General features: G+C 36.4%; 1 protein-coding gene across 11 annotated transcripts in view; it reads right to left on the reverse strand.

The window, feature by feature from the left end:
- ANKS1B (ankyrin repeat and sterile alpha motif domain containing 1B) overlaps window positions 1-26842 on the reverse strand; it is a 425238-nt gene that overhangs the window by 150719 nt on the left and 247677 nt on the right. For all 11 annotated transcript variants that reach the window (XM_061357113.1, XM_061357101.1, XM_061357080.1 and 8 more), the window contains 2 exons: window positions 22493-22591; window positions 13085-13237 (listed from right to left, as the gene is read on the reverse strand). In XM_061357113.1, the coding sequence (XP_061213097.1) occupies window positions 13085-13237; window positions 22493-22591 (252 nt within the window). The remainder of the gene's footprint in view (window positions 1-13084; window positions 13238-22492; window positions 22592-26842) is intronic.

The raw sequence follows: 26842 nt of genomic DNA on the forward strand, positions 1-26842 counted from the left end.
TTTACTACTAACTCTCCTCAATTCTCAGTTTCTTTTTCCCCATGCCTCAGTTCTAGTGAATTTCCAAAGCCAACCACTCCATATGCTTAGAGGCAAATTAAGCTTATTTTATTTCTCTCACATTAAGTCACATCTTATGCTTCTGCTTCCCAGGGAGCCACAAATTAACTAAAAAAAATGTTCACAAATCAGAGCAGATAACCCAAGATAATGAGTTTTCCTGGTGGATGTCACGTACTAGTGCTACTGTATACTTTGCTATTAAAAGCAGGTAAGAATAATTATTTGTGCTTGCAAGTTGTTGCTCAGCTTCAACAGAAGCAGCAGCATGGATCTATCACTACCTTTTAATAATGTAAATTTACGAACTATACCAGTGTTTTGCCATCTATCCTCCCCGGCTATAGCTTTGATGCTTACCTATTGCTTATATAAATCTTGTATAAATTTAACTCATAAGACAGGAACCACAAACTACCTTGTGTTTGGTTACATTCACTGAAAGCACAGTAGAAACATATTGCATGTGGGAACACAAACGTTTAAAATACTTAGCTCTGCATAATTCTTGTTCTTTCGCCTTATGTGTGCACTTGAGTGCATATGCATTTCTTTATGGCTTATTGGAGGGGTATTTTAAAGGAAGGCATTATGACTGTGTTTTCCATCTTCAAGTAGATGATACCTATGGGAGATGGGGTTGATGAGAAAACCTTTGTGATGATAGAAATTGCTAGATCATCATTAGCAGCTCATCTACAACTACCTGTTATTATTATTGAATTTGTTCCTTGAAATGATAGCATGGAGTCTAGACCCTGAAAAAATCAGGGTGATCAGGAGCTTGGGCTGACTCATCCAGAATTATAAAAATTGCTATTTGGAAAACTGATGTATGGCCTTTCCTGATGAGTGTTTTTACATAACCAGCCTCTCAATCTGACAGAAGTATTAAGTAAAGTCCAACTATATCTTTTTCACAATAGCTTCTGTCATTAGTGCATCTGAAAGAGGTGCTTAATTCATTGATGAAAAACACAAATAAAACACTGCAATAGATTTTGAAACTGTTTTGAACCCAACAGAACTAGAAAGATCTCTCATTTTCTGTTAGCAGAGTAACAGATTTACAACAGCTATATTGCAATTCATTATCAGAATACCATTTTGAATATCATTGCACTTAAAGCATTCTTAACTGCATTTCCTTTTTTTTTTTTTTTTTTAATTATGGCAGTGAGTTAAAATCCATGCAATCATAGAATAGTTAGGATTGGAAAGGACCTTAAGATCACCAAGTTGCAACCACCCTGCCATGGGCCGGGACACTCCACACTAAACCATGTCACCCAAGGCTCTGTCCAACCTGGCCTTGAACACTGACAGGGATGGAGCATTTGCAGCTTCCTTGGGCAACCCATTCCAGTGCCTCACCACCCTCACAGGAAAGAACTTATTCCTTATATCCAACCTAAACTTCCCCTGTTTAAGTTTGAGCCCATTACCCCTTGCCCTGTCACTACAGCCCCTAACGAAGAGTAGTCCCTCCCCAGCATCCTTATAGGCCCCCTTCAGATACTGGAAGGCTGCTATGAGGTCTCCAGGCAGCCCTCTCTTCTCCAGGCTGAACAGCCCCAACTTTCTCAGCCTGTCTTCATACGGGAGGTGCTCCAGTCCCCTGATCACCCTTGTATACTACTTTTGGGTGAATATTGCAGATTTAAGATGTGTACATGATATGAAGAACATTCTTTAAAATAAGTGATGAATAAGAAAAAATACAAACTGAGGTAGGATCATTAATCAGAAGTTAAATGTATGCAACTCTGCAACAACTTGATCATTATGAAAAGGGTCACAAATAACCTGTCAGTAATATTTTATTTTCAGGGTGTCACTGGGGCTGTCAAAAAAGTCCATTTTTCTACAGATGTAGGAAATCCTGCTTTTGATAACTGGAGATAATGGTATGTAATTTTGAAATAATACGGACAATATAAAAGAGTTTCTTGGCACAACCAGCTACTAGAATTTGGAATTGCCCTTTATGGAAGGTGACTGAAACCTTATTCCTTTGGAAGTTAAAACAATGAAAGACAAAATCCTTGAAGATGACTTTAAGGAATCAAACCCTGTTGTCTGTAGGCTGCAACAGAATCTTTTATAGCTAAGTGAATACTTCCCCTCATCTTTATTGTGTTGAAAAGTTCTGACCTTACTTCTATTAATAATCTTGGTATAACACTTTTTCAATCTTTTTTGAAGGCCATGACTGTGTCTGTATGATACAAACACGGTGGATTGTCCAAGCCAGCTCTGAACAGTGTGAAAAGGCAGAATCAAGCAGAAGACCAGGGATAATGCTGCTGTCCTATTTCTGGCACATTAATCACTCTGATATGTCTATATGGCACAGCACAGCATTTGCTTTTACACCTGAGTATGTTAACAAAACCTGCTGTCCAGGGAAAATGTTTCTAAAATGTTGCTGGTCTTCAACTTCCTTACAGCTAAAAGGACTGCCATTCAGTCCTCTTTACCTTTAATCATTAATACCAGTCATGAACAGAAGACAAATGATGCTAGGCAAGATCTGATACTCTCTTGAGAATTTTTATTGTAATTATAACTCCTCACAATATCCTACAAAGCAATGAAGAAGAAGAAAAGAAAGATTAAAAGATATTTCAAAGAGGAATCATTTCTCCTTTGCACACTGCTGAACAGTAGAGTTACAAACCCCACAGTATTCTTTTAAAAGCATTAAAATAGTACTGCAGTCCTTGAAAATATTATGCAATGAATTCTGCAGCTTTATTTTTTTGCAAACAGGGGATACTTGTTCATGATTTTTATCACTGTGAATTTATATAAAGGCAGAAATATTGCTTTACAACATCAACATCATTGTGCTCTTGTTTGCTTTTATCTACCACTAACTTCAAGTATTTTATACTCACCTTCAGTAAAAAAAATCTGCTTTAAAATGCCATAAACTAGAACTATGAAAGGTAGATTTTGGGGGCAGCAAATTCAAACATTTAGGACAACCAATTCTGGCAAAACTAGCACAAATATTGTCTAGAATGGAAAAAATAAATACTCATAAGGAAATTACTTTAGAGGAACTACCTTTACTACAATTTACTATTATTGTAATGAAAGATGCTATCCTAAGACTGCATGTTTGGGAGGACAAATTCAAAATAGAATGTGTGTAAAATTTCTAAATTAGTATTAGATTAAAGAATCTGAAAAAGGACATTATTTCAAAATAGAAAACCAATTTTCTTCCTGAAACAACACTGAAAAGGTTAAGGCTGTAAAATGTAAACCTATCCAAGGCTCTTCTAAGCTGTTGAAGGAAGAACAAGTTGTTGCCTAGGACAACAAAATATTTAGTGACAATTTATTTTATCTGTTTTTGTACAGAACTTGTGGGCTGGGAGGAGAGGTTGTTTTCTAGCTTTTTAAAATGGAATAAGAAGTCTTGGGTTGAGCTGCTTCTGCTGCATTCCTGGGAAAGGAGGTCACATTCTGAAACTGGAAATACAAAGCTTCTTATAGAGTACTAAGATTTTAGACAGAAAATCAGCTGATAAGGCAATTTATTTGTTGTCTGAATGGAAGGAGATTTTGTTAGGATTCTTCAGAGATGGTACCCTCTCTGGCACTAGGCAGAGTAGGTTACTTTGTAATGCATGATAATTTTTTTATTAAGTCAATCATTTGTGCTACCTAGTGTGCTACAGGACAAGAAAATGATCCTGCAGGTGGAACATAATAGGTACTAAAATTGCTCAGCTTTGATTATTACTGCTAAAAATTGCTGCCAATCATTACCTGATTATAATTTGTTTTGAAGAGAGCGTGGAAGAGAGGAAGAAAAAAGAGAACAAAAGGGAAAAAAAAAAAGCTCTAATTTTAAGAATTCCAATATAAGAACAAAGATTTACCTCAGTAAAGAGGTAAAATGTGGTTGATAAAAAAAATTATACTGTTTTGATATGACTAAAATCCTTACATTTAAAAATAAATGCAGGAACTGGAAAACATTTAAAAAATCTGTAAATATCAATGGCTAGATTCACTGATCAAATATGGTGATTTTACTGTTACTTTTCAATCAGAAAACAATATTTATATATATTTATATATAAGGAAATATAAATACAGAATTAGGGAAAGGATTTCAAAGTACCTATATAATGCCTTCTACTTAAATACCTCTAGTGCAAAATGACACCAGATGAATTACAAAAGAATCATTATACAACAAAAAAAATAAATGCTGTGAAAAATGTTCACAGTGCAAATGCTTTCTCTTTCTTTACCGTGTTGTATTGTAAACTGAATAAAGCACTGCATTAGAACTAAAAGAAATGCTTTTCCTCCCACTTCTCCTGAGCCTGAGCATTGCCATGATCCAAGGTGGTAGTGGGAAGAGGTAAACAGTGCATGGTTTGAAGAAAATGCCAAGGTTTATTTCATCTCCTGATCTTTTGCAAGGAAGAAGAAAAAGGATAATGTATTTCAAAACGTTTTGCATTACCATGAGGAATAGGTAGAAGTTTTCACATCAAAGGCTATGAGTTCACTGCCTATGCAAAATGTTACATGCGGAAATTGTACATAAGAATGAAACACGCCATGAAGTTACAATACTAGCACATGGATTTGTTAATGTAAGAGCTTCCATCTAGATTTCTAGAAACAGTCACTGCAATACTACAACATAACAGTTTCTAAATGATCAGTAACATCCACAGGCATTTAAGAAATAATTGATGGAGCTGCTACTAGTATTTTAAGCAGACAAAATCTGACTGCAGAAACAATCATTTTCAAATGTAAGACCCAGCTGAACAAATTTACTACATGATTGTGATTGGCAAATATTTCATTCTTGATAAAGAAACAAAGATGTGCGTTATTAAAACCCTTCTGAAACCTCTGCGGGTGCCCTGGATGGATCAAATCTACACACCTATTTTGTATGGATGAAAAAAAATACTATTTATATAATATCTCATAACATTTTTTGTACATTAAATGAATGTACCAGTCCAATTTCAAAGAGAGTAATTTATACAGTTATCCTCTGGATTTACAACTGCAGCAGCTAACACATTAATGTAATTTCATTTGCAGCATTGTTCTACTAATGTCGGAGCAAGTGAGCAAATCCATATACATGCCTTACCTCATAAAGAAATAATGCATTACAATGAAAGCTATTCAGTTCCAGACCTATCTTCAGAGTATTTGATTTGAAATATATGCAACTACCCTGCTGTCAAAAAAATATCTAATACATGGTCCTATTATTGATACTAATTAGGACAGTTTTACAAACAGAAGAGCCAAGGAATTTAATGGATATTTAAAGTTTCCTTGATATTAGTAGATATTTATCATTAAAACCACCACAAATGTAGTAGAAAATATTTTATTAAATACAGTAATGCATCTTATACATAGTCTACTACTTTATTAATGAGTGAGAAGACCCAAAGTTCAGTCTGCCTCGCAAAGAATTTTAAAGATTCCCATAAAATTTTTAAAGGCTAGAAATATCTGTTCCTCAGTATAACAGGCCAGTTTGTTTTTTCAGGATGTCAGAGACATTCTCAAGCATTTTATGCTACTTAGAAACTTTAAAATACAAGGCATCTAATTTTACACAAGTACATCAACATGGCTGTCTCTACAGAAGCAGCATTTGCCTTTGAACTGTGGTACTCCATCATTTAGCTTGCTGGAGAATTCTTTACTTTCAACTATATACACTTACATATAAACACATACACATACATGTGTATGTGCATAGCTGTTTTAAAATTATTGGTTCACATAAATTAAAGTATTTTCTTAAGCAAGTACACCAGTAATATGCTCCTGAATGTTTGGGAAGAGTAAACAACTAAAAAGTCATACAGAGAATTTTCTAAACTCATCAATCACAGAAGTTATTTTTAATAACAAAATACCTAATAACTTGAGATCCCACAGCCTACTGCTAAGGCAGATTCATGGTTTTGAAAACTCTTCTTATTATCAAAACTGTTGGAGCCAGTTAGAAAGCAACTACAGGAAGAGCTACGAACATCTTTATCAGCAGTGTGCCCGGCAGATCAGAAAGGACTTTGGCTCCAAGCACTCGTGATTCTTTTCAGTTACCTGAAATCTGCCACAGGGCTCCAAGGTAGAGAGAAAAAGGAACAGGATTCATAAACTGCCCTTGCAATGTCTGAGAATATATTATTGAGATGTAATGTTTCATTCCTCTTCAAAATCTGACTCTGAAGAGTGGCATGCGTGGGAAATGAAGTAATAACAAGAGAAGAAGAGCCACAGAGTAACTTACCAAACAGAGTCTGAAGAACAGTCCTCCTAAGAAAAAGGCACCTTTTCATGCTACAGAGCATGGGAAATTAAGCTGTCAAGTGAGCACTGTACAAAAATCTATCCATTCGGTGTATATTACCCAGCCAAGCTGTGGAGTTTGTTTTGCTGGAGTAGACAGGCAGGCTGCTAAGCAAGACACTATCCTGGTCAAAGAACCTGAATGCAGTATGTGGTCCATTTTTAAGTTCTTTAAGCAGAGACTGTAAGTTGTATGGGCATTGTAGGTGCATTTATTGGCAAAGGCCTCATGAAAGCTTTGAGAACTGAGTTCAGTACAGTGGTTTCTATTACTTTGAGCTATAGGCTCAAGCTAAATACATACAAAGTAATTCTCACCTTGAAAACAGAAATATAGCTGGCATTCTGCCTATTTGAGATGTACAGAAAAGGACTAGAAAGTTACAGAACAAGGATTTCTGGAAGTATGGAATGACTAAATGGACTAAGGTTATTTACTCTGCATAAGAGAAATTACAGAAGCATGTAAAATGAACTACAGCATAGAAAAGATGAATAGAGGAGGAATTCAAGGATGAACTGGCTGTTTTTTTTAGCAATGATGTGCAAATTTTCCCTTAAAACCTTCTTGTTATCTGAGGGATCGATATCCTTAGATATTGATGCCAATTTTGAAAAGTGTCACAAAAAATTCATGGAAGTACTGTCTTCTAAGCTTTACTCAGGTGAATCAGTAGGATTTTAGTAATGCATACTAGTAGTGGACACATGGATATATATAACCAGGAAGAGTAAAAGTGACTGCATGTAAAGGCACCTCTTACTTCAGAAGTCTATTTGGTATTCTTTTAAACAGTCAAAAATAATAGAAAGAAAGTTGATGATCTCTTGTTTGTCTGGATTTCTAGTCTTTTGATGAAACCACTCTTAAAAAACTTCTAAGAAAAAAAAAAACAGAAAAAACCCAACACAACAAACCAGTCATGGCATTAACCTGTAAGAGGTTATTTCATGGATAAATAACTGATTAAACCAAGAAACAGTATCATAAAAATCAGTTTTCAGAGTGGAAGAAGGCTCTTAGTGAATTACTGCAGAAATCTGTGACATTGCTGTACAATGTATTTATAAATTCCATAGGAAAGAAGACTAGCAGTAAGATCATGAAACTTGATGATGATAATAACTCATTCAAGATAAAAAAGACAAGGACCAGTTGGGAAGAACTAGCCCAATTCCAGAAGTCCATGAACTGAAAATTATTAATGATGAAGAAGGTGGCTGTGCAGATAGTTCATAATGTGCTTGTCCTATTCATGTAGCCTTCCCTGGTCATTTGTTTATGGCCATTTTTATAGACAGCACATTAATTTAGGTAGAGCCTCTGATCTGTTTCAATATGGTCATTTTCATGCTTTTTCATTCCTACAGTACAAAACTTAGGGGGGCTGCAGTGAAAGGATCATGTAGCAACTTTAGATAATACTAAAGAATCAGCTTTTTTCACAGTACAAAATAAAATTAAATTTTGGAACTTGTTGCTGATGTTGTGGAGGGTCCAAGGTATTTAGCTAATGGAGGGCAGTCCATTGGTAGCTATTTCCTCTCTCTAGTATCTTTGATCTGATACTCAACAGTAATCATTATACCCTAATGTAAAAGAGGAATGCAGTTTGTGAGAGAGGATCATCAATAACACTTCCCCAAAAGCTCAAAATCTGTACAGGAATTGAATTTAAGAAACCATTTGGAAAACATTAATTTTACAGAAGACAAAGACTGAATCATCCAGGTGAAAGACAGATGTATGAAAATAGAAGCTCATAGTGCAGGATAAACTAACTGAGAAGAAATGTAAACCAGGTCACTTACATGTAACCCTCTCCCCAAAAGTTCAGCTAGCTGTGATTCAAGGCCTACTTTCACTACAGCACAGTTCTGCAACCGTTCTCAGTTTTCTTCTGAGAAAATTGCTAGGGCGTGAGAAGGAGCTCTGAGGGAGTGCACAGGCTGAAGCATGCAAGAGTAGAAAGGTAAAGTTGCAGACATAATAAGACTGTTAGGACAGGGGAAACTTGCACCTCAAGGGTTCAGGTATAACACCACTCACATGAAAAGGTATAAATCATGAGGTAAAAAAGGATAATCAGGAGACAGCAACTCAGCAACATCATAGATCAGCCTGCTCCAGGGAGCAACAGAGGCCAGCCCTCCCCTACCTGAGTGATGATTACTTACCCATTAGACTTAGTGACTCATTTGGTAGGGCTGATTTAATGCCTAGTTTTAATGCCTAGTTCATTAGTCCTAAAATGCATTCTGTGTGTTAGACGATAAATAACTTGCTTTGTGCTTTTAACCTGTTTATATCTTGCCTGAAGAATCTCTTTGGTAAAAGTTCCCCGAAGAGAGTGACTCCCTGAGGGGGAGGGTTACGTAAGTAATCCAGAATAACAGACAAGAATAATATGATTAGTCATGGTGAAGAGCATTTATACTTTAAAGCACAGGTGCACAGTTTTGATAGGTTAGGGGATTTCAGAACATAGTGGACTTTTTTTTCAGCAGATGATAAGTTCAGGAAAGAGTCATCAAATAAATTCTAATTGAATCTGGGTACAGAACCTGATCCCTGTAATGAGCCAAGAAACTTGGGAGACAAAACCAGAAGTGTTGGGAAAGCCAGTGCTGGGAGAAGGCGTTCTGAATACTTCCAATCCCATGATGAGGAAATTAGAACAGTGCTCCCCAGGAAGCACATACCTGAGAAAATAATGAAGCAAATGGACCTGGGAAAACTCTTGATCTAGATGACAAGCAAATTAGTGAAACAGATTCTAAATTTCAAAGTCTGGCTTGTTGAAAAAGAACAGAATGCTGGAGGGAGCTCACAAAAACCACAAATGAATAACTTTTAAAATTATTCTTCTGATTTAAATGCTTTAAGTCATTGCTGCTTGACTGTGCTTGAAGAAACACACACACTATATATGTATAATATAAAAACCTGAAAGAAACCAGCACTTGAGTTAGAGCAGACATTAACTTGCAAGAAATTGCAGGAAGCTGCATATTAGATGTGTGTCTTAATGCCAGTGAGGAAACCGGAGGACCAGAGAAGGTGAGCAAAAATAGCCACTGGTGTCTCAGACCTTGTACCTCTCTCATATACTTGGTATTCTCCTCTCAGATTTTTTGTTTTAAATATGCTTGCCTAAATGGTAAATTCCAAGGATGATAGGACAATGTTGGAAATAGAGCAAGAACTGTTATTTTTAGGAAGATAACAAGATTCAAAGCTCTGATCATTCCAGCATCCTATGGGAGTAAGGGGTAACTCACAAAGGTTAACTTTAATCACAGAATCATAGAATCATTTAAGTTGAAAAAAAACTTAAGATCATCAAGTCCAACCATAAAACTAATGCTGCCAAGTCCACCACTAAACAAAGCTCTGAATGGCATGACTACATGTCTTACATACCTCCAGGGATGGTGACTCAACCACTTCTCTGGGCAGCCTGTTCCAATGCTTGACAACCTTTTTGGTGAAGAAACTTTTCCTAATATCCAATCTAAAGCTCCCCTGGTGCAGCTTGAGTCTGTTTCCTCTTACCCTACCACTTGTTAACTTGGGAGAAAAGACTGCCACTTGCCTCACTACAACTTTCTTTCAGGTAGTTGTAGAGAGTGATAAGATATCCCCTGAGATTCCCCCTAAGCTAAACAACCCCAGTTCCTTCAGCCACTCCTCACAGGACTTGGTCTCTGGACCCTTTACCAGCTTCGTTGCCATTTTTTGGACCCACTGCAGCATCTCAGTGACTTTCTTGTAGTGAGAGGCTGGAACTGAGCACAGTACTTGAGGTGTAGCCTCACCAGTACTGAGTACAGGGGGGTGATCACTGCCTTGCTCCTGCTGGCCATGCTACATCTGATACAAGCTAGGATACTCATGGCCTTCTTGGCTGCCTGGGCACAAACTGGCTCATGTTCAGATGGCTGTTGAGTGGCACTTCCAGGACCTTTTTTGCCAGGCAGGTTTCCTGCCACTCTTCCCCAAACCTGTAGCGTTGCATAGAATTGCAATCTTCAAAAATCTAGGAACTAAAACTTAATGAGCTTCATTTACAGACATGAATTCATGATCACAAAAAGTGTAGAAAGAAAGTAATAAACACTTTTTATTCTATTTTTAAGATGTAAAGAAGGGCTTGTGAAAAATTAAATGTCCCATTCTCTCCTCTGTTCTTTCAACTAAGCTAGTTTACCTAGCAGATGATATTATCTCTATGTTCAAATCTGTTTCTACACCTCCAGAACCCATGGAGGATTTCCCAATGGCTTCCGAAATATGAACTAAGGGATTCATAACACCAAAGAAAAAATGGGGTTTATGTCAAATTCAGGATCTGCAACTGTTTAAACTGATGGCTAAAATTAAGAAATTATTGTATCTGTAGTCCTTGATACATTTTTATCACTTATGTAGCATAAGTGCAGATGAAGCTTCTTGCCCCATCTACAGCTTGAGCACCAAAAGCCACCAAACCAATGGTACTCAGTTATTTTCAGGATGTTGACTTTCTTTTTTCTCTATTTTTTCAAGTGCCTGGATTCTAACCTATTCCAGAGTTAGTGGCTTTGACCTTTATACATTCCTTTATGAAAATCTTTATGTTATAAGCTCTTGTTTGCCATTGCCTGACTGGGAAGTGAGACCTTTGAATTCAATTTCAGACAGCAGGCCTGCTGGTCAGAGATAAGTATCTTGTTCTGCCAGACTGCACAATGCTCCAAACCAATTTCTTGTCCATTTCTGAAAGATTCCCCTCAATTGAAACAGAAAAATAACAGTAACAACAGATATTCTTAGTGAACACCCTATCATTACAGTTAGCTACTACCGATTGGTGGGAATCAAATATATACTGACTGGACTAAACCTGAATTTTTGAGAATGTAGAGCTGTTTTATTTACTATGCTCCTGAACAACACAATCTAATATCATATCAGGTGGGAGACATATTTATCTCTGTAGGTATCTGCATCTATACAAACACTTAACAGTTTAACAGCTGTTTCTTGCAACTCATGGCAAAAGGGAGTGTTTGCCCAAGAATTACAGGCCCTCAAACAGAACATGATGTTAACCTTTAAAATTAGAGGGATATATAGTGGTCTGGTTTATAATAATTTTACAGGAGTGTATTCATATTAACTTCAGTGCAGGTACTTCCCTTTTCATCATTTTAAGCAAGTGTGGAATCAAACCGCAAGCCTTTAATGAGGTTTTAATGATCCACTTGGGGGAGCTAAAGGGTAATTTGTTTCCAAACTGATTATGGCAAAATATTTGGAATGCAAAATTAAGAGCAGAGTCATCTACTTCCTTGAACTCAGTGCTGGCTGTTAATCTATATTGTCTTCTGGAACAAAGGGTCCCCAGTTCTTATTAAAATTAAATCCACATATACAAAAAAGAATCATAAACAGCTTAGCAGCAGACACCCATAATAGCATCAATCATACCTTGGCTTCAATTATACACCTACAACATACATTGAATGCAACAGCCATAACATGTTAGAAAGAGTTTGGTTCATACTCTTACACTACATTTTTGTGCTAGTTAACATTAACTGTAATGTGACAGCAAGAAAAAAAAATTCTAACATGTAATGGTTTTGTCTTTCAGTTAATCAAATACCTCTTTTTTTTCATTTTTTTTTATTCCTTTTTTTTTAGATGCTAATCTTGGGCTGTATCTGCTTGTGGCTTATGCACCAGTTACTATGTTGAAACATGGCTTCACAGCTGCTTTGCCTTATTCTTGATTGCCTATGGTCATTGGTAGTTCTTTGACTGTTCTGAGTTAGGCACTAATTAGAGGCAGAGATGCAGTATCTTCTATATTGGAAGGAAGAGAACAGACTTTTGTATTTGAAGAGCCACTAAAATATGATCTTGGTTTTTTTTTTTCCATGCTGAGATTGCTCTAAAGTTCACATAAACTGACAATACAGTTGATTTCAAAAGCCACAGTGAATTCAAAGCTATAATCACATCTTTTATAAAAGGAATAAAACCCAGTTTCAGTCACATAACTTACATGAAAATTTCATTGGCAAAGCTGTACTGTCAATATCTCCACTGTATAAGCTTCATCTCATTTCAATTACTCTGCAGTGCAGTCCAAATTAAAGTTCATGCTTGCCCATCTGTGGGTATCTAATTTAACTGACTCATGTAAATAAAGTTTCAAGCAAAAGTGATAATTAAATAAAATATTTTTTCCTTTAGCATAACTTATTTGTTATGTTTAAGGTTTCCTTATTTTATGTTTAATTTAGCCAGAGCATGTGGAAAAATTAAACCCTAAGCATCTTTACAGGAAGCACTGTTGCTAGGCACTCTAAAAGCAAAGGCTTATGCTTTGTAGCTATAAACTACCAAAATATATTTTTAAATGTCATTCAGCATCCTGAAGGCAGACACAACCATGCTGACTGAATATCATGCAAAAGACAATGTTAAAGCAAATGGAAGCGGAGGGTACAGTCAACTCAGGTATAGGCACGAAATCTATAACTATTAACAGTACTTGATGGTAGTATTTGTAGTGCAATTTGCTTTTGTGCTTTCTCTTTGATAAGTAAGAAAAGAATTATAATGTATTTAGGAGGAACTATTACTGCTATAAATTGATCAACTTACATTAATTAATTCAATATCCCAGATTTTTTTCACAAGGTCCATCGATGTATAGCCATTAATTAGAAAGGATTTGGTATAGTCACCCAGTTCAATGGAATCCAGCCATTCAGCTACAGAGGCGGGGTTGTAGCCATCATGACCAATCTGCTTCATCTGAAAACCAAGAATGAGTAAGAATTACTGATGATATTCATTAAACGTCTTTCAGAACAGCAGTTTATGTGTATTAGTTTCCTCACAGAGTACCTTGTTCTTGGATCAGCATTTTTTTGATGATTAGTACAATGTGAAACAATTTTGTGAGCAAAAGCACTAAAAAACCTTAGTTTTCAATGTATCTTTATCTTATAGTGGCTTGCCTTTTAAATCAGACTATACCAAGACTGGAGCTGCAGTTTAGTTCTTAGTAGATATCATAGAATACACAACTGAGAGAAGGCAAAATACACAACTGAGAGAAGGCAAAAAGGTGAAAGAGAAATTATTAATATCCTGACTTGACAAAAATGTCAGATTTGCACCTAAGATTTCATAGAAGGGGAAGAAATAATTCTGAGGAATGGGTCTTTTGGTATCACACTGCAAATGAAACATTCTGCTTTGGTTATATTATTGTTAACTTATCTCTCCTACTAGGTTATCTAATATTTTATAATGGTTGAAGACACATTGTATCTTTCCACCCTTAGGGGAGGTTTAAAAAGGCTTTCCTCTACTTCGTCAATTTTTCATGGAACTTCTGGGAATTTAACATATTTTAGATAGCTCTCTCCGTCTGTAAAGTTGCTTGAGATTGGACAATCGAACCAAGTATTATTGGAATGGAACTGAGAGAACAACACACACAGAAGCACACCACATGCGTTTATATAGCAACACAGTCACAGGAAGCATAATCACATAAATCTTGTTTTCATAACAAAGAAATACCACTGGCCTCTTATTTTTTTTGAAGATTATTGAGCTACTAGGAAGCAAAAAGCTGCATTTCTTCTTTCACAATCACCTCTCAGTGACACAAGATTTTCAAGCTAGCCATTAAAGATAAAAACATATAAAGCCTCTACCTGTGCAGCTTATTATGCCATATTGTTTTTAAGAATTTTAAAGTAATTTGCCATAGTGTCAGAGGTAGAATGAAGTAGAAAGAAAATGTGCAATAGCCTCAATTTTCTACAGTATTATATGCATATTTTTCTATAGAAGTGTAACTATTGCTAACATGATGATACACTGAAATGGTAAACTGCTAAGAAGCTTTAGAGGTTTAGAAACCTTGTGTTTTGCATAGGTTCCCCTTACTGTGGAAGGGTGACACTGCATGGTGAAAGACAGTCTCCCATTTCTGCCTGCTTATGTACATTCTTACTTTCTAAGAAACAAGGAAGTGTGACAGAAGCATAATGCTTTGAGCTTAAGTTTGAAGTGAGTGATAAAGTAATTTAACAAGGAGAGAATTCTGATCTTAATATCTTGCCTGAACCAACTTATTTCCCACAGTTTATTTGAAATACAGTTTGAATTCAAAGCAAAGAAAAAAAATAATATCTGCATCTGAAAGCCATGGTAGTGTTCATCAATCTATCTGTTCAAATGCAGAAAGCCAGCATGTCATGATCTTGATCTTAGTTTCCTGTAGTATCAGAGAAGAGTGATGCAGGCAGACTGCATCATGGATATGACAGTTTACTCTATGGTCTTTGTTACAGATGTTGGATATAAAATATTAATGGAAGTATTTAAATGATGTAGTGAAATCATTATCTTAAATCATAAAAGAGAGACAAGAAATCACATAAATTAACAATTGGTATCAGCCTTTCAGGTCACTTCTTTAACATGGGAGTCATTAGAAATTCAGAGTTCAGTTTTGCTGTTGAACTTGACATTTTGGAAATTAGTTTCATCCTAATTTATAATTAAATTCTTAGATGTCAAAAGCATGGCAAATTCTTCTTTTACTGTCATTCAGACTTACTTCAAAACTTAGACCGATGATCTAGCAGACTACAAAAACATTGGAGGATCCCAGGAACTCTGACTCCTGGGAAGCTTATTTTCAGATTTAAAAAAAGGTATTCTTAAAAAACTGACACTTGAGGAAGAAAAATCTAATACAAGAGAAGACATGAAGAAGATGTACAGGGAACACATGACTTTTGAAATAGATAAGGTATTTTTGTTTCCTTTCTGTAACAAAGAAAAGTGAAGCACCTTTGAAACAATTTTCAACATAACCAGATGGGGTATGTTATGCATATAAAATCTTTTTTTTTTATTACTATTTGATCTGCATGTTTAATAAATCCTGATTTTAACAAGTTGGGGGGTTTCTCGTTTTGGTGGGGTTTTTCTTGACCTGCTTATTGAGAAACCTCATGCAGTCTGGTCCATAATTCTGGTAACCTATCAGCCTCTATGAAAAGCAAACAGCATGTGAAGTTTCTCAAATTCTCAATTTCCACTGGTGATCAAAAGGGTTGTTAAAATAGATATCACTCTACTACGGTGCGTTGCAGAAAGCTGCAGGCAAGCAAACACAGGTGAACAATCCAATAAGCAAGAGGCTGAGAACAACTGAAATGTACGTGACAATTTCCTTCTCTGTATTTGGTGTCAATAGACAAAATTGTCACTGGGTCACTAAAAAGCCTACATGAAAATACACTGGGCAGCAGCAGGCTCTGCAAACATTTTCTTTCTTCCTGTCCCAGAGATTTGGCTGCCTATGTTCAAGGCCACACGGTGGATAGTGCCACCGCATAGCCTTGGATCAGACCCATGTGAGAAAAAGCAGTGAGAAGCCTGGTTGGAGCCAGCCCACCTTCCCCAAGAGCTGCATCTGAGCTCTGGTCCACATCCCTGACATTCACCCAAGCTATGCCACAGGTACATCTGTGGCCTGCCATACACCTTGCTGACCCTCACCCTCCTGCATCGACCTTGTTCCATCCTTATCCCTATGGATTTGCCCTGGGACGCGGCTGTTCATGGTCACTGCTACCATCCCTGGCCCTCTGACAGTGCTCCCTGCCTGCCCACTGTCCCTTCTCTGCTCCTGGCAGGACAGGTCCCTACTGCTGCTCCTACTGTAGAAAGTAAACCTCAGAACTAGAATATTTGCTAGCCGTTTCTGTACAAAAGCAGTATTTTGTTTTGTCATGAACCAAGAACCACTTTCTTATCTAAAACAGATTTTCTAAAATGTGTCTAATACATGAATATCAACAAACTTTCAGTATCTGTCCTCTTGTATGGAAAGTTCTGTCAATAACAACAACCAACTTATTAACTGTCACTCATAGCTGGCTGAATGTTTGCTTTTCAAATGCTTATTGACAGACAGATCAGTTATCTAGATGTGACAGTATCATTAATGGCATCTGCTTTTCTTATAAAATGTAATGTAGCTTTAAAAAAACCACTTGGAAATATCTGCCTGGAAGCGCTGCCCCCTTTCTTTATTAGAGCTTCAGTTTAGCTGCATCTTATCCCAGTCCTAATTAACAGGTCATGGTTCTTGGACTGTTCATATTTTTTTTCTATACTGCACCATGATCTTAGAGTCCTTTCACAGATCATGTACACCCCGTATACTTCCTTGCTGATGCCATTTGCTGACTGATTTCTGTTTCTGAAAGAAGAAACTCCTCCTATCTACTGACTGTATTTCCATGTATACTATTTCAGTCATTTCACACCAGCTACAACACACGCACCAGTGGTGTCAAACATCTAAGCAGTTATGTGCATACTGCTTGACTCAGAGCAATATAAAACCTTTAAGCTTCAAGCCATGAAAGCCTTTCAAATATTAACTGCTCATAAAATGGGGCAGTATTGTTCTTCTGCAGACGGTGCTACTTGCTCCTTCAGTTGCTATTTTTAAAGAACAGCATCAGTGTTAGCTGTTTCACTGCAGATGATTTTAGCATGCCGACTATGGAAAAGGCTAGAAATAAAGCCCATAGGATTTAGAGTAAAAAAAAAAAAATTAAGAAAATATCATATAAACAAAGCATGGAAGAAGACACAAACCATAGGAGATTTCTCTCCTACGTCATATTGATCTACCACTGGTATTGCTTCCTTGAAATGAAAAGAAAGCAGAAGTCAGAAAGAGCTGTTTCTCATAATAAAATAGTGATGTCAAGTAGCATCCTAGTGGCTTGAGAAATCCTTTACAAGAGACTGGGTGTACATCAGCCTTTTTACAGGTGCATCACTGCTGTATCTATACAGTATTTATCATTAGGATAGAAGGTACCTGAGTTTTTGTCTCTGAAGGGTAGCCAAACAAAAAGAGCTTCAAAGTAATCACATATGCACTTTTGGGAACTTTTATGAAACTATCAACTACAAATCTTAGTTATTCTAGCTGATTGCAATGGAGGAAGCATCAGCTCTTTTTTCTCCTGTTTTCATGAGATACCAAGCATGCATTACGTACTTTACAAACACAATCAGTTGAACTCATGTAGTTGGAAGAGGAGATCATTCCTCCTCTGGAGGGGTGAAAGTAAAGGCTTGCGAGAGTGATATTTCTAAAGACCAAAGGCTGTGGATGGCACAAGGCTACCACATGGAGCCGGTGCCTGTGCAGAAATTGAGCCTGCAGTCAGGAACAAAGAGACAGCTCTCACCGCGGATGGGGACAACTCCCCAGGGACCTGAGATTTTGCATTTGCAGCTGTTGAGAAAGGCACTGAGTGAAAACAGGGACCTGCCTGCAAAGATCCAGTGTGTGAGGAAAAGCTGTACATAAACCTTTTGGTTTTCTATTCAGTTTATCTTGACATATGTTTAAAAATTAACTATTCAAGCCTGTGTTATATTAATGTTTGACTTTCCTTTCTGCTAACAGAAAGTCTTCCATCTTCCTGTGGAACTTACTATAAAAAGGGTACAGGTGTATTCATTTCACAGTGCTGCCTAATTCAGGATCCTGTCCCAGTGGCAAATTCAGACAGGTCCACATCCAGAAGACTGAAAAGACCTTCTAGCCCTTCATCAGACACGATGTCTGGGACAAGGGAAGATCAGTCTCATTCAGCGCTACTGAGGAAGATGTACACAACATTTTAGGACCTTGCTGTTGCATATTAATCTTAAGAGGACCTAAATCTGGAATTTGTGGAATAGGAGGAATCTATGGCCTTTGATCTCATGAGTTTCTATGAGCACAATTTCTAAGAGCAGTCCTGTGGATACTTATTGGTACTTTAGTGCATAGAGCTGAAGCTTTTCCTATTTCTAGCTGGGAAATAAACTCTCAGGGGCATTAGAAAGAGGAAAAACATCAGGGTAGAAAGCATTTTCTTTGAATCATGTTTTTCATCTTCACTTCCAGAAGACCAGAGACAAGGAGTCATGTCCAGAAAAGGTCATAAACTTTATGACACCACTTGCAGCATCTCCTAGTTTGGACACTGTCTTTAGGAATGGAAATTGTAATTATCTACTTTTTAGCTGTGCTAAATGGAAGAGAATTAATGGCCAGGATTAAATCAGCTTGCTTAACTCTGGGATGTCAAAGCCAATAGCAATATAGCAGTTCAAACATATGATGTGGTCTTTTTCTGTTACATACACAGCATAGTTAATGTGCACATGCACAGTAGTTCTATTTTCCTAAATGACAGACTTACTATGCTTGCACAAAAGAATGTTACATATGAGTAATAGATCCAGCATTTTTTTGGAAGCATAGCTTTACTGCTCATGTAACTACTTACAGAGAGCATGTGCTCATAGCCTTTGATATCCTACTTCTTGCCTGGTTCTGCAAAGCACCCAGGAAAGAGGCTGGCTGCCTGCTACAAGATTTCCAAACTTGCTTTGTGCTGAGACCACTCTGTACAGGAAGGAATAAGCTGCATACTTTAAGAATAACTCTGTAGCCAGGAGAAAGCTGCTTTCAGCTAACATCTTTCTTCCATCTGTCAAACGAGAGAATGTGTTCCCATTGCACACTGGAAGAAGGAGCCATACACTGAGCATCCCACACAAAAAACAATCCTTTTTCTTATCTAAGTTCTCAGATAAGCTAGGATAATTCTTATTTTCAAAATCAGTTTTAGCTTTTGAGGAACCCATTGAGAAGTCACTTGCACATAAGTTTGGGATGATGAAATAACCGGAGAATTCTCTAGTTTCCCATGACTGCTGCTATTTTCTTAGTCAAATAAGCATATCCTGCATACAGTTTATTTCCCAGTTTTATTTTATTTTTCTCAAGTCCTGTACTTGCAGCTTCAGTACCTTTTTGGACATTGCCTCTACCTAAAATCTTCTACCTCTAAAATCATTGTCCAAATATTTATAGATTTAATTATTTTTAAAAGAAGAAATATTAAATGCAGTATCAAACTCCACTATGAAATTAGCTCTAAGACTGATGTCAGGTGTAAAATATTTCCATTTCAAGAATTAACTTTACAAATCAGAGTTCTACTGAAGTGTCATAACCTTATCTAATAATAATAAGCCATAAAGTGCTCTAGTTATTATTAATGTGAAACTTGAATAACTTATATTAGTGTGCGAGGAAATTTTGGGCTACTAGCTCTAATCCAACAAAAATAAAAAGTATTTAGAAAATCAGAAATCTAACTGAAAGATTTCAACTCTACCTGTTACAACCATAGCAAATACAGGATAAGCAGGGAAAAATATTTTGAGAAATCTGGGTAAGCATACCTTTTTATACTGGTTAAACACTGCATAAGAAACTACAATAATTAAGGCATCTATATTTGGACAGATATGTGGGGTTTTCTTTTTCTCATTTAAAACCACTTTAAGCTCTAGAAGGTGGTTCCTAAACAGGCTACTGGTGTTTGAAGTATAGAAATTCATCACTACTTAGGAAGCCAGCAATTATGATTAAAAAGACAGTCTTTTTTTCAGCCACTAAATGCCTGTTGCATTTTCAGACTGCAGAGATGAATATTGATGAGAAGACAATAATAAAAAGAGCTTTAAAAAAGGAATATTTTAAAACCTTGACAATAGATCTTTTGCTTGATTTTTACCCTTTAAACTTATTCAATACTGCCTGCATATATGGCTTTAAGTAAGTCCTGTTTCAGATGTTTTTTAAAGCACTTAACTTCTACCTCAAAATTTGAGTTAAAAAGTATCACAAGACATGAAACACTAATAGTAAATCTAAAAATATCATCAGCAATGTCCGTAAGTACTAAAACACAAGGAGTCATCAAGTTTTAAATTAAATGAGAAACAGAAAAGATGTACATGTTCAAAACAAACAAACTAAAAGAATTTTTATCTAATGAGATTCAAATTAGTGAAGCTTCAATTATGGGTTGAGATCTTAAAATATTTAGATGGTATGCACTATTTTGCATGCATGATGACAGAGCTGAACGTATTAAACAAACAGATATACTGAAATATTTCAAAGTTCCTTGCAGAATGTGAATATTTTTAAAACTTTTAGCATGTTGCTATGAATGGAGCAAGGATGGATTACATCAGATAAAACTTAGCATGATCCCAGTTTTGGGGCCCCATGGCTATTCTGACAGCTGTGCCTTCAAAAGAACTCAGTTTTGAATTGGAAATTATATTTTTACTATCTAAGCTCTCTTGTATCGCTGAGCCACTTAAGTGAAGAAATGTGATGCACAGCTTCAGTGTTTGACTGTGTTTGTTTTGGTGTAACATTCTTGCATCAAAGACAGTAAAAACATGGTCCTTAAGGATTGTTTTTTTCTAGCTCAGCATGGAAGCTGCTAAAGTCTACCTCTCCCATTATTCAGTCCATGGTTCAAGACATTCTGTCAATTATCTTTGGTTCAAAAGATGTTAATTCTTCCAAGTAACTGCATAACCATGTTGTTCTCGGTTTCCAGAATATCTCTAGATCTTGACTCTGTCCTCCTTTCTCACATTAAGCATATTTTAAAAAGACCTCAGTTTGGAGTTTTATGACAGAATCTGGTCTCAGCACTATAAAACTTTCCAAAAGCAGACAGTATTAACAATGTCTTCATAAACATGGGTTACTTAGTGCAGAGAACACTAAAATTATCATATACTAACAATGGACTCATTAATTTTGAAAACTTTCAACAAGAATACAAGAAAGCTGATCTCTCTAAGAAGTGTGAAAAACAGAAAAAAATACATAATCAGTTAAGAGCAGGGATTAAGGTTACAAAAATTTGTTTGAATGATAGCATTGCTGAAAAAATCATAATGGTTAAATCTTAAATACCTATTTTAAGTAATCAAATGCTACTTTTCTACACCTTAGTATTTGTGTCATTTAATTCACTTGTCTAACACTATATGTGGAATACTATTTCCTTTAATAATCTTTGATGTTTCAGTGCACAGGCTCATGTTGTAGTATATATGGATTGACTAATACATCCAGATACAGAAACTGTTCGCAACTTCTAATTTTTCCCATAGAAAAGAAGATCTTGTTCTCTTTTACAAGTGATTCATCCAGTAAGCCCCGATGCATCAAAAAGCCTCTTCCAGCAATGTCAAACACTTGTCTAGACTAAAAAGTCCTTTAATGACTCCTCATTCTCTGCTAGTACTAAACTGCAAGCGGACTAATCTCTATTTACCTCAATTATTCTACACATGCTGCTCCCAGAACACTCCATGCACTTTACACTAGGTTTTATTTCAGTCCTAGTATTTTGCACCAAGTATCTGCACCACATATGGAAGACTTCTGACCCTTACTGGCGTCTACTTCTCCTAATTCATCCTCCTCATACAGATTTCTAAAATCGAATAGAAGCCTCCACTGATATATTTTGGCATACAAAATACAAGAGCAATCCCTTTCTATCATAGATTTTAAAATCTATAGTTTAAATCAGCTAGCACCAAAAATAATTGGTAAAATGACTGCATGTCATTCTGTTCACAGCCAAGAAGCAAAATTCATGTGCACAGCAGCAAATCAAATATGAAGCCCGCAGGAAGTCTCCACAGCTTACATGAAAGGCAGATATTGGGAAAATAAGTTTTCATACATGGCTTTTAAGCATACTTAAGGGGCAAAGTATTTCCAGGCCAACTGCTATGTAAAGATAAACAATCTGGAATTCATTGACAGCCTTATTTGCACATGTGTAATGACAGTCTATAAACAGATTGAAAAGCTATAAATAAATAAAATAAATTCTAAATAGCCATCACTTCAAATTACAGATTTTACTCTCCTTTGCTTTGTTTGCCAATTACATCTATGCAAAGTGAGTTTAATGCAACGACATTACTTTATGCCACATTTGCATATGCAAAATCATGTCTACAAAAGCAGTAGAGCATTATCTTTCTCTGTTTGAAAAAGTGTTTTAAATAATGTGAAAGCTGTAGGTGTTAGATTCCTCACTTGGATAATAACAGAAACTATACCTTTGGGAGAAGCTGGATTGCTTGGAGTATTCTCTGTCTGTGCCCAGAGTTAAGGATTCCTATTTCCAAGAGATCCTGGTCCTCCATTACGTTGCTTCCCTAAAAATGGGGGAAAAAAAGAAAAAAAGGTGGAATACAAGTGGAAAAACAACAGATGTCTTCAGTAGCCTGAAACAAGCCCTTCTGTTGCATTTGAGAAATAACACTTTGCTTAACTTACAGTATCTGACAAGAATCATAAATTACTGATGACTGCATTCATTTTCACAATGACAAAAATATGGTGGAAGGTGCTTGAACTCATGGACAATTACTCTACTGCTGGCAGAACTGCAGTGGAGAAATTGTAGCTTTCACTCAAGCCATATACCAGATGCAAATCCTTCATTCGACTGGAACCAAGGACATGACTACAGAAAAGTTCAGCTATACATGATGGTCATTTTTCTCCAGACTGGAAAATAATTAACATATAATAAAATGAGCAGAGTGGTATCAACACACCTCATACAGTCCCTATTCCCCTAAATTTCACTGTCCTAGTGCAATCCTAACTTACCTATCATTGTTATTATCACTCTGCTTGATGGCAGATCAAATAATTGCAAACAGCTGAAATAGTTTATCTGTTCAAAGAATACATAAAATAATTGCCCCAAAAGTCCATAAAATAAGCCTCCGCAACTCAAGCCTTTATTCTTAGGAGTTGCTAGCACTAGGGAGAGGACCTATAGCTACACAAACAGGATAATATACATTCAAAGAATGTGCCACCACCTAGATAGTAAGTTGAGCATTTGAAGGTTAAGGTATTTGATTAGCTGGCAGTGACTTTGGAATCACAGGAGGTACAACGGTAGCTCAAAAAAGAGAATTGCAGCCAGGGATCAAATCAAGATTGTTCAAAGTAGGCTGGCAATTTTGTATTCCTTTTTTTAAACTATCTCAGTTCAGACTAAACTTCAGCTTTTAAAAACACTTATTTTATTTTTAAAAGCTTCTAACTATTGCAGTTGCAAACAAAACCTGCAAAAAAAAAAAAAGAGATGGCCTGTCTTGAACTCTTACCCCGGTTGGAGTCTTACAACACTTAATTTGCTAGAAACAAGAATTATTATTTGCACTCATTTAACATCGTGAAACAGGATTTATGTGAGCAAACCCATAAAAACTTCATCTCTACCTTTCCATTAGGCTTGCTGCTTCTGACTCAGTAGGACTCTTAAGCAGCAGCAAAAATGAAAAGCTAATAGGTGCATAACAGAACATGCTTAAATACTTTGCTGAATCAGGATATAATGGATATGAATTCTTTCTGAATATCAAATCTTGTGTCCAACAGCTACAGAGCTTTATTTCAAAAAGCACACTAGAATACGCAATACTTCACCCTGTTCAGCTGCTAAATCTTCACCCTTTTCAGATGGACTGATTAGTTTACAGATGTACTCTTGAGGACTCTCAAGTGCTACTCTGCAGAGTATCCTGCAAAATCCAGGGGATGTCTTTTTAAGGCAATCATGGAAACTTTGCAAAGCTATTACATTTAAAATTATATTTCACAGTAAATGGTATGATTTAAGACTCAAGTCTGCAAATCATATCCTGAAAAACTTTGTGTGCAGCATTCGGAACAGGAGCAGACAGAGACCTGCTCTAAAGGGAGAAACTATGCAATCATGCAGATTTAAGTAGATCACATGGCGACGGAGTGTATGCAGCACAGGCTGTGCAAGCAGTGATAGTGATGAGGTGGAGTTAACACCCCCTTCATCTCCCTGGTAAACACATACAAAATATAATTTCCCCTTTCTTCCTTTCTCCTTCAGGAGAAACCTAAAGGAGGCTCTAAATTCATGGGAAGAAAACTCCCATTTTGGGCTGGATTCTCCAGCTGCTGGAAATAGCTAGCATAAATGGCTTTAAGAAAACTGAGCCAACTGAGGATCCAGTCCAAAACAAAGGCTGTGCATTTTCATTCATTTTAATAAATGCAGATATTTTGTTTACAGCTATTGCTTTCACTTCATTTCACTGTTTTTCATATTTCACCTGTCATTGCTGTATGATGTTTATGTACAATCATGGAGTACTCATCACTGAGCTACCACACACTGTTTACTGTGTGTCAGTAACCTTGGCATCCAGCTTCAAATCCTGCAATGTTTAAAACCTAATCCAACTCATACTTAGGCACAGGAAAAATCCCATCTATTCACACATAGATGCTGCATAGCAGAGAAAGTATTATTTTATTAATTCATTATTATTATTTTTTCCTTATGTGTTAGTTTGTACCTTTTGTTTCTTTGCAGCTGGTATTATATATGTATTTTTTAAAGTATGTCAACACTACAAAATCAAATATTTAAAACTTTAAAAAGCCTGGAATTCATGTGGCCTCCTTGTCCTCAGTCTAAGAAGGCAACAACCTGATCTTTCAATGTGCTCAGGTTCTGGAGCTTCTAATGTGTATGACCATTAGTGTCAACAGCAGCAGACACTCAGCTCTCCTGTAGAATTAGACTTCACTGTCTCCTGCCATGGAGCCAAACCAGATTTTCATCTTTCCACAATAGCAAACCAGGAAAGTTTACATATTCAGAATTATCCACTATTGCTTAGCATAGAGGACTAAACTGACAGTAGCAGAAAGCTGCTGTCTTCTTTGCAGACATACCTGTGAAGAGTAAAAACAGTCCCCCATATTTCTATTTTCCTGGTGTCTACTCCCATTCGCTCCTTAATCCCAGAGATTTTTTTTTTTTTTTGCCTGATTACTCTTGCACTCCTGCAGTCTCCTTCCATAGTCTCCTAGGTTAAGAATGAGGAAAACCTAAATTCCTTCTGGAGCAGATGAGAGACGAGATGAGAGGAGAAATTCTCTCCCTGCTCTTAGCTGCCATGCACACATTTATTATAAACTGGTCCTAATTTAACCTTTATTAACTTTACAGAGATGACATGGTAAGTGGAATTAAAATGAATATGAATGCAAGAGTGTCTTTTCACACCATTTTGGCCTTAAAAATAGCTGAGCTACGTTAGCTGAAACATTCACCAAAAAGAAATTATTCTGGTAGACACCTAGAGAATCTGAGTCCAAAGATTTAACTTTGATATGCTTATACACAAAACAGGCTCTTATAACAGGAAATATAGGACAGCAATCTCTACTAGGGTTATTATGCTTTTATTATGTAATAAAAAATATAAGAAGCTTTGTGATATTGCAGTTTCTTAAGTCTATAGGAAAACTTGGAAAGAAAACTTCTCAGAATTAAAGCAATATTAATATATCAAAAGTTCTTACACTAGGACAGATTCAGATCTCATTCCCTTCAGCTTACACTGTTGAAATTCCTGTCCTGTTAATGCATAACATTTAGTCTTATGAATTGAAAGGATCTTGATTCTAGAGTTCCAGTTAGGAAAAAAGCATAGCTGACTGCCCACCCCCATTCCCCTCCACCCCAGGATCTGCACAGCTCTCAGGAATATCATCTTTTTCTCTGTAAGCACATAGAGGAAGCCAATCTTCTGAGTAAGAAGGCAGTGGTTTCACAGAACAGTTGGGCTCAAGAAGGAAGGAAAAACGACTCTGCATATGGGAGACTGGAGGCATATAAAAAACAACAATTTAAAAACCTAAGAAATTTTGCCAAAATCTGAGATAGTTCCTATAAATAAGTTCAGAGCAAAATACATAATGGTACACTATGAGATAAAGATTTTACTGGCATTTATTTGGGTTATTCCACACAAAATCATCTTTGGCACTCTACACCTGAATTTAATATGGACTTTCCTCAAAATGCAGGATTAGACCTTTATGCCATATTCCAAATGCACGTAAGTACAGATATTTGTATAAAGAATCTTTAGAAAATAATTTAAATTGGAATATGTCAGATTTATAGCAAAACAAAAATTATTATTTTTATTAAAACCAAACTTCAACATATTAAACAGCTCAAAGAGTCTCTAAAATCCAGTTTAAAAGACTGATAAACTTGCAGACAGCTTCGTTTACTATCAAAAGAGAACAACTTTCAAGATTTTTAAAAACAAAAGAAAAAGATCAATACCTATTTTATATCCTGCATGAACAGAAGCACTTTGTCCCTGAAGATAATAAAACATGGTTAAAGATAAAACATGGGTATTAGAAGAACGTATTGGGATGGAAGGCATGACTGGACGTTTCTCATTGCTCTTCTTTTGTACTTCTGCTTTCATTTTTCCTTCACATATTTTCCAGTGTCTGGTTCTGCTGCCTAAGTAAAATGGTACAGGGTCTTTAAAACAGGTGGCAGATGGATTACACCTACCTGAAAATTCAGCTACTGA

Source organism: Neopsephotus bourkii, unplaced genomic scaffold (genome assembly GCF_033783945.1).
Source record: "Neopsephotus bourkii isolate Nb327-2 ecotype Australia unplaced genomic scaffold, CSIRO-AGI_Nbou_v1 NB_107, whole genome shotgun sequence".
Classification (NCBI taxonomy): Eukaryota; Metazoa; Chordata; class Aves; order Psittaciformes; family Psittacidae; genus Neopsephotus; species Neopsephotus bourkii.